The 14,491-nt window shown below is 48.8% G+C and overlaps 1 protein-coding gene across 2 annotated transcripts in view; it reads left to right on the top strand.

The window, feature by feature from the left end:
- The first annotated feature begins 505 nt into the window (after nt 1-505).
- pnpla7b (patatin-like phospholipase domain containing 7b) overlaps nt 506-14,491 on the top strand; it is a 309,370-nt gene continuing 295,384 nt past the window's right edge. Inside the window, exons 1-2 of one of the 2 annotated variants that reach the window (XM_080212443.1) lie at nt 518-575; nt 10,880-10,958. Coding sequence is in view for 1 of the 2 variants with exons in the window: in XM_080212442.1 (XP_080068568.1) it covers nt 533-575 (43 nt within the window). In the remaining variant the exon portion in view is untranslated. Of the gene's footprint in view, nt 576-10,879; nt 10,959-14,491 lie in introns of both variants that reach the window. The other variant, XM_080212442.1, reaches the window with a different exon arrangement.

Raw genomic sequence — 14,491 nt, 5'->3', positions numbered from 1 at the left:
GAGTCGGAAGTGATTGCCTGGATCACTGCCCTCCGCGCATGCTCACTGTGTTAGTGACCGGGGACGGGCTGTCACCAGGGCGACAGGCCGCACCAGCCAGCCTCGGCCCCGGGTCTCTCCGCTCCGGGTCTCCCCAGCTCCTTGCCCCGTACCTCTCCCGCGGGTCTCCCCAGCTCCTTGCCCCGTACCTCTCCCGCGGGTCTCCCCGTCTCCTTGCCCCGTACCTCTCCCGCGGGTCTCCCCGGCTCCTTGCGCCGGCTCTCACCCTCCCCTGCGCTCCGCTTCTCCTCGTTGCTCCGCCGCTAACCCCGCAGCAAACCGCACCACCATTGGCTGGCCCGCACTGTCCAATCGCCAGCGGCCGTGTTGTTTTGGGGACGGGCCGCGGCCAATCAGCAGGCGGTGTGCGCGCGCAGCACAACAGCCCTCAGTGTTGGGTCAGAGGGAGCGGGAGCGGTGTGACGGGGGACACAAACCGGGACGGGACCGGGGGAGGGGGGGAACACAGAGCGGGGACGGGATCGCAGCGGCCATGGAGACCGGGCCGCCAGACCCAGAGATGATTTACGACCCAGGTATTCAGTCATGTCGCCTTTTTCAACTGGGACCTCAGCCTCATAACAGGAAAGGTGCAAACCGGTAACCACCCCCCCGTCACCCCCTCACTCTCCCCCCCCCCGTCACCCCCTCACTCTCCCCCCCCCGTCACCCCTCACTCTCCCCCCCCCCCGTCACCCCTCACTCTCCCCCCCCTCACCCCCTCACCTCCCCCCCCCGTCACCCCCTCACTCTCCCCCCCCCGTCACCCCCTCACTCTCCCCCCCCCGTCACCCCCTCACTCTCCCCCTCTCCCCACCTCTTCTCTCCCCCCCCACCTCTCTCTCCCCCCCTCACCTCTTCTCCCCCCCCCTCACCTCTCCTCCCCCCCCCACCTCTTCTCTTCTCTCCCCCCCCCCTCACCTCTTCTCTCCCCCCCACCTCTTCTCTTCTCTTCTCTCCCCCCCCCCTCACCTCTTCTCTTCTCCCCCCCCCCTCACCTCTCTCTTCTCTCCCCCCCCTCACCTCTTCTCTTCTCTCCCCCCCCTCACCTCTTCTCTTCTCTCCCCCCCCCCCTCACCTCTTCTCTTCTCTCCCCCCCCCTCACCTCTTCTCTTCTCTCCCCCCCCCTCACCTCTTCTCTTCTCTCCCCCCCCCCCTCACCTCTTCTCTTCTCTCCCCCCCCCCCTCACCTCTTCTCTTCTCCCCCCCCCCTCACCTCTTCTCTTCTCTCCCCCCCCCCCTCACCTCTTCTCTTCTCTCCCCCCCCCCCTCACCTCTTCTCTTCTCTCCCCCCCCCCCTCACCCTCTTCTCTTCTCTCCCCCCCCCCTCACCTCTTCTCTTCTCTCCCCCCCCCTCACCTCTTCTCTTCTCTCCCCCCCCCCTCACCTCTTCTCTTCTCTCCCCCCCCCCCCCCACCTCTTCTCTTCTCTCCCCCCCCCCCTCACCTCTTCTCTTCTCTCCCCCCCCCCCCCCCTCACCTCTTCTCTTCTCTCCCACTCCACACACTCCACATCTGGGGGTCCTGTCTGACCTCTCCTTCCCCCCCCAATCCCCCCTTCAACATGCATGACCTTCTATAGTTGCACAGCTCAACAATATTCAGGCTTTTATTCCTGCAGGGTAGGTCGTGTCCTAGTCGACATCAGTTTTCACTGTTGTCATCAGAAAGGCACACTTCTACCAAGCCTCTCTCTTTGGGTCACCACAGTCCCGATGGTGCAGCTCTCCTTTCCAACTGGCCAACCAATAAAACCCTGTTTTGCATTTTGCCTTCCTGATTTTAGACCTTTTAACCTTCAAGCGCTCCTGTATCTGTGTACTAATTGCCTTCTGTCTCTAGCTCTCGTGTACGCCACACTGTTCCTGTCTTAACTTTTTCTGTTGGTATTGTTGCTAGATCAGAGGTCACCAGGTCACATGGGCTAGTATTTCAGTTATTTAGGAAAATAACAGTTGATCCTTTTACAATTGATGCAGATTCTTAAACATGCTTTTCATTTAAAAAAAAGTATGTGGAATCAGTCATTGTTTTTTAAAGAAACTATAAGTTTTTCCTCTGGTTGAAATGTTCACATAGTTTTTATGTGAATGGTCCAATTAAGTTTCTGGTCAATGGTAGCCCCCAGGATGTTGATGGTGGAGGTTTTAGTGATGTTAATGTCATGATGGGATAATTTATCTAACTATCTCATCTTCTTTGAGATGGTCAATGCTCAGCACTTGTTTGGAATGAATGTTACCACTTTTTAGCTCAAGCTTGAATACTGCCCAATAGAGTCAAAGTAAGATTTTTTTTTCCGGTTCTATTTGAGTTTCTTGAGATGTGAAGATGCCAGTGTTGGACTGGGATGGGCACAATAAGAAGTCTCACAACACCAGGTTAAAGTACAAAAGGTTTATTTGGAATCATGAGCTTTCAGAGTGCTGTTCCTTCATCAGGTGAGTGAAGAAACAGTGCTCTGAAAGCTTGTGATTCCAAATAAACCTGCTGGACTTTCACCCGGTGTCGTGAGACTTATAAGTTTCTCAAGAGGGCTGTATTTTGTTTTTCAGGGCTCCTTTACTAATTTTTGCTAACTCCTTTGAGGTGATGCAGCCATGTAGTAACATTACCGCCTGTATTTCTACGTTAAGTATTTTCAGGATTTCCTTTAGATAGAATAAGAGAGCGCAGAAAGTGAATAGAAGGACTGTAAATTATATAGTAGCTCAACGAGTTCACCCAAGCTCAAACCAAGGATTAATCAGATCCAGATGGCACACTAACTGTGCATCAGCGCGAGATTATAGAATTAGTTTGCAAAGTTCTACATTTTGTTTGGCAATCCAAGACTTGTGCAATCGTGGCTCAAAAACCAGAACGAAGAAAACATATGACGAGTGGATATCAGCTGTTTCAATAGAAATAAATATCCCAATACACAGGAGTGTAGTGTCTAGAGAATCACTGAATTCTTATGAAAAGTCTCTGCTCATACAATTTCCAGCTTGCAATAATCAGATCATATTCATCTAAAATTTTTACAGTGAAACGGAGAGCCTAGGGAGTTCAGGTAAATAAGACCAAATGAGTCTGCATGGTTTGCTTTTCATGTCTTCATTGTTTATCGCCTCCCTGACCCAACTCCCCCCCCCCAAACCACCCATCCTATCGCAAAATTGCTACGTGACTAATCACCCCTCTGCTGGCAGTTGCCCCTATTTTTGGCAGTGGGTCTTTTTGGGCCTGCAGTCTGACGGGTGAAGTTGCTCCTATGGTGCTGTTTGGTAGGGAGTTCCAGGATTTGGACCCAGCCACTGTGGTCATACTTTGATTTGATAGAGAACTTGCAGGCATGGTGTTCCCATGCACTTGGCCTTTTTGGGTGCTAGAAGCTGAGCGTTTGGGAGGTGCTGCAGAGCATGGTATAGATGGTATGTACTGAGGTCACTGTACACCGGTGATGGAAGGAGTAAAATATATAAAACACTGGCTGAGGTGCTGATCAAGTGGGCAGCTGTGTCCTGCATGGTATTAAGGTCCCCATGGATGCTGACACTTTTTAATAAGATATGAATTTCTCAGTGACTGACTCAGGCTTGCATGATAAGATTTCATGTTTGAAGACATTTACTGTAACAGATACACTAAAATCAACACAGACTATGAGGAGAGATTGAATAGACTGGGTCTGTACTCGTTGGAGTTTAGAAGGCTGAGGGGGGATCTTATAGAGACTGACAAGATAATGAAGTGGCTAGATAGGGTAGAGGTAGAGAGATTCTTTTTGCTTAGAAAGGACAGCAGGACTAGAGGGCACAGCCTCAAAATAAGGGGGGGGGGACAGTTTAGAACAGAGTTGAGGAGGAACTTCTTCACTCAAAGGGTGGTGAATCTCTGGAATTCTCTGTCCATTGAAGTGGTGGAGGCTACCTCGCTGAATATATTTAAGTCACGGGTAGATAGGTTTCTGATAGACAAGGGAATTAAGGGTTTTGGGGAGAAGGCGGGAAAGTGGAACTGAGCCACTTCAGATCAGCCATGATCTTATTGAATGGAGGGGCAGGCTCGAAGGGCTAGATGGCCTATTCCTGCTCCTATTTCTTATGTTCAGACCAAACATTACTTAATATGCAAACGCACAAAAATGGCATTCCCGTTAACTTCTGAGCATAACCAGAAACCCCCCAAAATGTTTATACATTGCACTGCACTCTCCACAGAAATATAGTCTTGTGAGTAAAGTCCAAAGCAACCCCTGACCATAACAGGATCTCTTCTTCCTGCTCCATGAAAGTGAATCTTCCAGTGTCCTTTTCAACAAATTCTTCTCCACTCACCTTTTTGAAAAAAAATCGGTAGCTTTACAGTAACAGAGTTCCCTCTGGTGTGGTCATTAACTCATCACTGCTTGTTTTCTTGAACAGCGAGCGGTTCTAGAACCATAGAACCCTACACTGCAGAAAGAGGCCCATCGAGTCTGCACTGAACACAATCCCACCCAGGCCCTACCCCCATATCCCCACATATTATACCCACTAATCCCTCTAACCTATGCGTGCCTGAACACTAAGGGGCAATTTCTTAGTGTGGCCAATCAATCTAACCCGCACATCATTGGACTGTGGGAGGAAACCGGAGTACCTGGAGGAAATCCATGCAGACACGAGGAGAATGTGCAAACTCCTCACAGACAGTGACCCGAGCCAGGAATCGAACCCAGGACCCTGGAGCTGTGAAGCAACAGTGCTAACCTTGCCACCTTCTGTTGTCACCATCATTCTGCTTAGCCAGTAACCCAAAAGCAGTCCTTTTCTTTTGCCTGGCAAAGCACATCTGTTGTGGGTCATCTTCCCCTAGCTCTGTCTGACTGGCTTTGACACGGTAAGAAGTCTCACAACACCAGGTTTAAGTCCAACCAGTTTATTTGATAGTAATCTTACAAGCTTTTGGAAATGGTTTTCCTTTGTCAGGTGTGTGGAAGGTTGACGAAGGAACACTGTTTCTGAAAGCTTGTAAGATTACTATCAAATAAACTGGTTGGACTCTAACCTGATGTTGTGAGACTCCTTACTGTGTTTACCCCAATGCTGGCATCTCCACATCATGACTGGCTTTGAGTCAGGGCAGTAGTAAGGCCCTTTGCCGCCTCCTCTGTCTCCAGGTGTTGAATTTGCACTTTTCTTTGCATAAGTTTCAATTTGAGTTTCTTTCTCCATAGCGAGTAGATTACGTGGATTTGTTTCCAGGAAGATTCCATAGGCGGTTTCTTCTTCCCCCTCCAAACTATCCTGCTTTAAATTAAAGGAGACTGTTTAAAACAGCTTATAAAGTCTAAGCACAGGAGCAGCACAGTGGTTTGCACTGCTGCCTCACAGCACCAGGGACCAGGTTCAATTCCTAGCTCAGGTCACTGTCTGGTGTGGAACTTGCGCATTCTCTGCGTAGGTTTCCTTTGGGTGCTCTGGTTTCCTCCCACAGTCCAAAGATGTGCAGGTTAGGCAGATTGGCCATGCTAAGTTGCCCCTTAGTGTCAGGGGGACTAGTTAGGGTAAATACATGGGGTTACGGGGATAGGGCTGGGTGAGATTATGGTTGGTGCAGATGCGATGGGCTGAATGGCCTCCTTCTGCACTGTAGGGATTCTATGATCCATAACTGCTATCTCAATATTATAATTTATTGAGTTTTTATGCTGAACGAGGATTTCACTTAATTAAATATGGTGAGGGATAGCTTGCTGTTTTAGAGGCAGCCCTATGCATATGAGTCCATTCTTATGATGAATGTGTTTAGTTATATCATGGTTTTTAAGTGCAAATTCATCAATCAAATTAATCCCAACATGAATATTCACACAGACTGCGATCTGTCCCTACAACCTATTGTGTCAGGCCCTATTATCATGGATGTGTATCAGATGGTAGCCACAAAGGAAGAGAGGGGTTGGGTTTGGACCTCAGCCAGAGAGAGGTGTGTGAGGGGGTTCTGGAGAAGACTGGGATCGGGGTCAGAGAGAAGAGGAGGTCCCTGGAGAGGAGTGGGGGGAATGGGGTGGGAAGAGGGCATGTGGGGCAAAGAGCGAGGGTGAAGAGGGTAGGGTCCCGGAGAGGAGTAAGGCCGGAGGTACGGGGTGTGTGCCCAGAGAGGAGGGGAGCTGAAGATGGAGGGGGTAAAGGAAAGGGGGGAGAGGGCAGGGTCCTAGAGACGTAGGAAGGGGGAGTGGACGGGCGGAAGGGGGGCAGGGGAGAAGAGGGTAGAGTCCTGTGGGGGGGCAGCGGAGAGGTGGGGGGGAAGATTAGGATTGGGGGTGAAGGAGGGGTTGTGGAGGGAAAGGGGTAGGGATGGAAGGGAGAAGCGAGGGGGATGGGAGAATAAAGGGTTCCAGAGAGCTGGGAGGAGGAGGGACAGAAAAGAGGGGGAGAGGAGTCATGGAAGGAGTTGGGGGGAACTGGAGAGATGTAGGGAGGGGGAAGAGGGTGCTGACCCTGAGAATGTGTGTATCCTGGAGAGAAGTGAGGGCGGAAGGAGGGGGTGGTGAGGGTAGCATCTTATAGATGGAGGGGTAGAATGTAGGGTTCGAGGAGGTGGGCAGGGAGAGGGAGGAGGAAGAAACGTGGCATGGAGGAAAAGGGGCGGCCCAGAGGGAGAGACGGAGAGGAATGCGGGGGTAGGTGGAATCGAGAGAGGGAGAGCACGTGGAGAGCGTTGGGTCCTGGAGAGAAGTGGAGTGGGTGGGTAAGGGAAGGGGAGAAGGTAGGGTCCTTGGGAGGCTTGGGGTGGGGCGAGGAAGAGAAACAGAGAGGGAGGGTTGTAAAGGGTGGAGGGGGAGGAGAGGGTTGGGATGGAGAGAAGAGGGTTGGGGGGGGGGCAATGTGGAGTGGGAGGGAGGGGGTGGGGATGGGAGAATGTAGAGTTCCAGGGTGGTTTGGAAGGGGGGGAGAGGTATCATGGAGGGAGGGTGGCAGGGGGATAAGGAGGGGGTGAGACAGATGGGGCAGGAGTGGAAGAGGTAGGGATCTGGAGAGGTGGAGTGGGGGGTTGGTGGGGAAGAGGATAGGGTCCTGAAGAGGTTGGGATGGGAGAGAGGTTGGGGAGCAGGGAGAGGGAGAAGGTTGGGTTCCGGGGAAGGGATGGAGGAGAGCTGTTGCTGATGGAAAGGGGGGCCCGGAGGGAAGGGAGGGAGAGAGTGAGAGAAGGGGAGGTGAGGAAAAAGAGTTCGGTGGGGGGAAGAATGGGGAGGGGGAACGAAGGGTTCCAAGTTAGGGGTGGGGGGTGAAGAGGTGTTGTGGAGGAAAAAGGGGGGGATGCCTGGAGAGGTCTAAGGAGGGGGAAGAGGGTAGGGACCCAGTGTGGTGGGGTGCTGTAGTAGAGTGAAGGTGGGGGGGGTATAGGTGCAGTGTTCTAATTGTGGACGATGGTGGGGGGGGGGGGGGGGGGTGGGGGGGGGGGGGGGGTGGGGGGGGGTGGAGACAGAGATCTGAGGGGGGAGAAAATTGGAAGGAAGAAGGAGATGTGTGTGGAGAGAGGGTGGAGGGGGGGCAAAAGGGAGAGGGATAAGGGTGAAGAGAGTAGAATCCCAGAGAGGTTAAGGGGAGGGGGGGAAAGAGGTGGGGTGGGGGAGAGAAGGAGAGGGAAGGGTTTTGGTGAGGGGGGGGATGGGGGAGAGAAGGAGAGGGAAGGGTTTTGGGGACAGGGGGAGGATTTGGTCCTTGAGAGGAGTGAGGGCAGATGGAGTGGGTTCCTGAGGGGGGAGAGGGTAGGAACTTGAATACACCGGAATTCTGGGAGGGGGGTGGTGGAGAAGAGAGGGAAGGTGAAGAGGTGGGAGGAGAGTGAGGGCAAGGGGGAGGGAGAGAAGAGGGAAGGGTCTTGAAGAGGGTAGACGGGGGAAGAAGGAATAGGGGCGGGGGAGAGAATGACGAGGGAGGAAGAGAGGGGAGAAGAGTCGGAAGGGGAAAGAGAGCGACAGTGTAGAAGAGGGGTGAGGGGCAGTACTCTGGGGGGGGGGGGGAGAGGGAGGAGAGGGGGAAAGAGAAGTGGGGGGAGATGGTAGAGTCTCGGAGGGATGTGGGCTGTGAGGAGAGGGTAGAATACCAGAGAGGTGTGGTTGTGGGGGAGAGGAGAGGGTCCTCGAGCTGTGCTGGGGGTAAAGGGGTGGGGGGGGGGGGGTGTGTGCAGGTCCAGGAGAAGAGTGGGGGAGGAGGCATCCTGGAGTGGAGTGAGTGAGGGAGGGGTGGGGTAGAGGGTGGCATGAGTGGGAGTTGGGGTCCCTGAAAGGAGAGAGGTGGGGCCAGAGATGAGTGTAAGGGGGAGGACACTGAGGGGATTCTGGGGTGGGGAGTTGCCCAGAGAGGAATGGGGTAGAGCAGATGGGGGAAATGTTGCCGAGGAGGAGAGGAATGGTGGACAGTGGTAACTGGAGAGGTGTGTGGGACCAGAATGGAGCAGAGTTTGGGAGTGATGGAGTGGCTCAGAGCAGAGCCTGGCAAGGGGTTGGTGGGGAGGGCGGTTGTGGTGGGGGTTGGATGGGTTCTGGGATTGGGCTGGGCTAGGGTCAGAGGCGGAGTGATGGGAGTGGGATGTGGTGTGGTCCCCTGCGAGACCGGATTTTGGTGTTTAGATTGTTACTCCAGCATTAAAAGGATTTTTTTCCCCCTTCTAACTCTTTCAGAGTAGCTATCAGGGTAAACTGGCAGAACCATCTGCTGTTAGGGATTTAAATTGCTTCTGTTGGATGGTCCTTAGCCCAGTGCTATTGTCCGGAGGAAGTTAACACTTCTAAGTAATTTCCGGGTAAACCCTTGTGTTGGAATTTCCTGCAGTGATTCCCCATCGTATTATTGAGCTACCTCCCAAATGCGGTGGTGGGGAAGCAGGAAGTTATGGGCCAAATGCTGGAATTGTTCCCGCAGTTGATGGCAGCATTTGCTGTGGGATGTTAATGCTGCCATGTGTGTTGCTGCATGCAGTGAAACACAGTGCCTTTTCTCAATCTCAGAGAAATAACATCTTGACAAACTGACTGCAGTTACTTGACAACTGTGCTGCCCAATTCTGTATAGCCTCTTGTTACGTGCGCTCTTAATTAATAGCAGAGGTGGTGGTTGTTCAGACTGTGTAGAGAAGTCAAAGATCATCTCTTAAGTTCCTCAAACTCATGTTCTAATGAGCATTTGAAGATTTTTAAAATCAAGATAGCCACCATCTTCCTCTAATGAAAAGCTATCAGTTTCTTCTTGCTTTTAACTTGGGTGTAACTGCAGTTCAAGTTGGACTTTTACCTTTCGGTGTTAGAATCCTTTTCTCTCACTGAGCTGCAGTGACTCCTTTGACCTTCTGGGTAGACTGGAAGATATTTCAGATCATTTTTTTTTACAGATTTCCTAATGTTGCAAAAATTACGTATCCTAAACCCTCCTGACCTCTTGAATTGGCACAGGCTCACTTACCCACATTTAAAATGATCCTGACTTTGAGAGAATTAATAAGCATAAGTGTCTAAGATGATTAATTTGATAATGTGATCGGGGTGCTAGTTTAGAATGCAAGAGAGCAGCCAAGTACCTGAAAACAAAGGCTTCCTGAGGTTAGAGGAAAGATTTTTCATCATTTTTATAACAATGTTGACCAAAATATAACTGCTTAACTATTAATTTCAGTTATTAGTGATCGTTAACAATCTTTCAGAAAAGGTGGCTGATTCTTAATCTATTTAATTTGTTATGGATGTCTGTCAGTATTCCAAAGGAATCACTTAATGCATTAATATATGTTTGCTCTCGAGATGAAGCTGCTTTTTCGTGGGGAAGGCATGGCATAGTGGTTAGCACTGCTGCCTCACAGTGCTAAGGACCTGAGTTCGATTCTAGCCTTGGTGATTCTGTGTCAAGTTTGCACGTTCTCCCTATGTCTGCATTGGTTTCCTCTGGGTGCTCTAGTTTCCTCCCTCCCATCCAAGGATGTGCAGGTTAGGTGGATTGGCCATGCTAAATTGCCCCTTAATGTCTGAAGATGTGTAGGTGAGGTGGATTAGCCATGGTAAATTTGTGGGGTTACAGGGATATGGGGCAGCGGTGGACCAGAATAAGATGCTACATCTGAATTGGTACAGGTGTGATGGGCCGAATGGCCTCTTCTGCACTTTAGGAATTCTCTGCATTAAGTACCTTTTGAGTCTTTTCCCTGTAAAGTTAGCATCATATAGACTCTCATGCCTACCTCATGATGGAAGAACAGCCCTCCTGGCTATTATCAATGTGGCTACTGTTGTCCTTAAGTTATCATCATTTTGTTCCATTAACCTGCACCACAAGGAGCTGGCTGAGGACAATCAAACTCGTTCTGCATGAGATCCTTATAGCTAACAGAGAAACGTTTGCAGTTTAAGTCGAGGTTTCCATGTGGGTCAAGGCCGTGACATCACCCTCTGTATAACACCTTGCAGTCTCGATTCATTGAGTCAGTACTGAGTTCAAGTTCCACTGCAGTTACTGGATTGCAGCATCCAGGCTGACGCACCGATGCAGTACTGAGGGAGTGCTATACTGTTAGAGGTGCATCTCTCAGATGAGGATTTTAAACCGAGGTCCCACCTGCTCTTGGGTGGATGTAAACGATCCTGTGGTACTATTTGAAAAAGAATCAGGAGATTTCTGTGGTGTCTTGGGCCACTACGTAACCCTCAACTAACCTGACGTGTTTGGTCATTACCATTTGTGGAAATTTTAGTCTGCCACATTTACAACAATGGCTATGCTTTAAAAGTGCACAATTGACTGTAAGGAGCTTTGAGGTTATAAAAATTACTGATAAATACATTTTTTCTCCCATTCTTTCTGGTGCAACTGTTGCTTTAGGTTTAATGCTGTTTGGATGAATTATTTTGCTCTGGAGAGCTAGTATAGGAGGAGCTGATCTGTGTTCTTGATGTTTAAGGTAATGAGATGTTTGTGATATCAAGAGAATCTGCAATTAAATACTGGGAAATTCAGTTTATTCTGTGTAATCATGACTGGAATACTGAATAGTTTTGGCCCGTGTAAAGTTTATTTATTAGTCACAAGTAGGCTTATATTAACACTGCTGTGAAGTTGCTGTGAAAATCCCCTAGTTGCCACACTCTGGCATTTGTTCGGGTACACTGAGGGAGAATTTAGTGTGGCCAGCGCACCTAACCAGCACGTCTTTTGAACTGTGGGAGGAAACAGGAGCACCCAGAGGAAACCCATGCAGACACGGGAAGAATGTGTAGATTCCGCAAGCTGGGAATCAAACCTGATTCCCTAGTGCTGTGAGACAGCAGTGCTCCCGTTTCGTTTGGAAACAGTTTTGAACAGTCAGGAAAGAGTTGTTGTAGAGGGTTGTTTTTCAAACTGGAGGCCTGTGACTAGCGGTATGCCTCAGGGATCAGTGCTGTGTCCACTGTTATTTGTCATTTATATTGACGATTTGGATGAGAATACAGGAGGCATGGTTAGTAAGTTTGCAGATTACACTAAGATTGGTGGCATAGTGGACAGTAAAGAAAGTTATCTCCAATTGCAACGGGATCTTGATCAATTGGGCCAGTGGGCTGACGAATGGCAGATGGAGTTTAAACAAATGTGAGGTGATGCACTTTGGTAGTTTGAACCGTGGCAGGACTTACTCAGTTAATGGTAGGGCATTGGGGAGAGTTACAGAATAAAGAGATTTAGGGGTACATGTTCATAGCTCCTTGAAAGTGGAGTCACAGGTGGACAGAGTGGTGAAGAAGGCATTCGGCATGCTTGGTTTCATTGGTCAGAACATTGAATACACAAGTTGGGATGTCTTATTGAAGTTGTACGAGACATTGGTAAGACCACACTTGGAATACTGTGTACAATTCTGGTCACTATTATAGAAAGGATATTATTAAACTAGAAAGAGTGCAGAAAAGATTTACTAGGATGTTACCAGGACTTGATGGTTTGAGTTATAAGGAGAGGCTGAATACACTGGGGCTTTTTTCTCTGGAGTGTAAGAGGCTGAGGGGTGATCTTATTGAGGTCTATAAAATAATGAGGGGCAGAGATCAACTAGATAGTCATACCTTTTCCCAAAAGTAGGGGAGTCTAAAACTAGAGGGCATAGGTTTAAGGTGAGAAGGGAGAGATACAAAAGTGTCCAAAGAGGCATTTTTTTTCACGCTGAAGGTGGTGAGTGTCTGGAACAAGCTGCCAGAGGTGGTGGTAGAGACGGGTACAATTTTGTCTTTTAAAAAGCATTTGGATAGTTACATGGGTACAGTGGGTTTAGAGGAATGTGGGCCAAATGCAGGCAGTTGGGACTAGCTTAGGGTGGCATGGACAAGTTAGGCCGAAGGGCCTGTTTCCATGCTGTAAACCTCTCTGATTCTATACAGTGGCATTGGAAGCAGTCCAGAGAATGTTCAGTAGGTTGATCCTTGGTATGGAGGGATCATCTTGTGAAGATGGGTTGAGTAGGTTGGACCTGTACTGATTGGAGTTTAGAAGAATGAGACGCAACATTATTAAGACATGGAGATTCTAGGGGGCTTGACAGGATAGATGCTGAGAGGTTGTTTTCCCGCTGTGGGAGAGTCTAAGACCAGAGGGCATAATGTCAGAGTAAGGGGTCATCCCTTTAAAACAGAAATGAGGAGGAATTTCTTCTGAGCACTGGGGATCTGTGGAAGCTGGGTCATTAAATATGTTCCAGATTGAGAGAGATTTCTAATCAGTAACAGAATTAAGGGTTATGGGGATACGGCAGGAAAGTAGAGTTGAGGATTATCAGATCAGTCATAATCTCATTGACTGGTGGCTCAGACTCGATTGGCTGAATAACTAACTTCTGCTCTGATGTCTTATGGCATCTTTGTGTAATGTGTGCTTTAATGAATATTATCTCTTCCTGCAATAAGACACTAACCTTTGTACTAAATATTTGTTGATTTTGAGATTAGGTTTATATCCTAAAGGACGAGGGTGAAAACATTAGCAGTAACCCTTAAGAGTATTGATAAGCAAACGGATCTGGGTGTACAGGTACACAGGTCACTGAAATTGGTAATGCAGGTGGAGAAGGTAGTCAAGAAGGCATACGGCATGCTTGCCTTCATTGGCCGGGGCAATGAGTTTAAAAATTGGCAAGTCATGTTGCAGCTTTATAGAACCTTAGTGAGGCCGCACTTGGAATGTAGTGTTCAATTCTGGTTGCCACACTACCAGATGGATGTGGAGGCTTTGGAGAGGGTATGGAAAAGATTTACCAGGATGTTGCCGGGTATGGAGGGCATTAGCTATGAGGAGAGGTTGGAGAAATTTGGTTTGTTCTCACTGGAACGATGGAGGTTGAGGGGCGACCTGATAGAAGTCTACAAGATTGTGAGAGGCATGGACAGAGTAGATAGTTAGAAGCTTTTTCCCGGAGTGGAAGAGTCAATAACTAGGGGGGCACAGGTTTAAGGTGCGAGGGTTTAAAGGAGATGTATGAGGCAGATTTTTTACCCAGATGGTAGTTGCTGGGGAAGGTACTGGAAGCGGATATGGTAGTGACTTTTAAGGGGCGTCTTGACAAATACATGAATAGGGTGGGAATCGAGGGATATGGTCTCCGGAAGGGTAGGGAGTTTTAGTTCAGTCAGGCAGCATGGTCGGTGCAGGTTTGGAGGACCGAAGGGCCTGTTCCTGTGCTGTGATTTTCTTTGTTCTTTGTTCTAACATCTTGTTCAGGTTTTAACAATTACAGTCTCTGCACCTGATACACAGATGTTTTATTATGGTGTTGTCTAATATGTTAGCCACTGGCCACAAGGAATGGATTAGGAATCTGATTTGGGGAATTGCAATTCTGATTCCTGAAATGAATAATTTGATACTGTTATTGACCCTGTAAACTGTCATATTTACGAAGTGTACACTTTAACCTTCGGTAAAAAGGTAACATGAACAGCGGCGTGTTTTTCTGTTTGTTGTGAGTGCCTTGTTTTCCTGGTTACTGAATAATGATAGATGTGTACACTTGGAGAATATTTATCTGCATCGTGAGTTAATTAGATCTTTTGTACTAGAATTAGTTCAAGGGACTAACAGTGTCGCTGTAGCCACACCTATTTTTATGCTTTGTGGAGCATGTAATGGCCTTACAGCATGTGACAAAACGTGATGAGTTATGATGGTGTAGTCACACAGCATCCTTTTAGTTCTATGTTTGTGGCTGGTGGGGGGGATGTTAACATGCTGGCTGTGTGCACGCACATTGTGGGGTAGCAGGAAATAGTATTTGTTTTTCCTAAAAAGAACTTAAACTGATATTTTATGAAAGAGTAACCTATTTTAACTGGAACTGTGGAGTGCTTTTGCTTTAATTAATTTATGAAAACAAGCACTCTGTGGCATATGATGTGAATCAATTTGGGTTTTTCTTTCACCAGCAATGTTCTGAGATTTTCTGGTGGCCCTGTGAGCTTTTACGTTGAGTAT

This window comes from Carcharhinus amblyrhynchos, chromosome 25 (genome assembly GCF_965287045.1).
Source record: "Carcharhinus amblyrhynchos chromosome 25, sCarAmb.v2.hapA, whole genome shotgun sequence".
Taxonomy (NCBI): Eukaryota; Metazoa; Chordata; class Chondrichthyes; order Carcharhiniformes; family Carcharhinidae; genus Carcharhinus; species Carcharhinus amblyrhynchos.
Note: the sequence above shows the minus strand (reverse complement) of the source record. Positions and strands in the feature narration are given on the sequence as shown.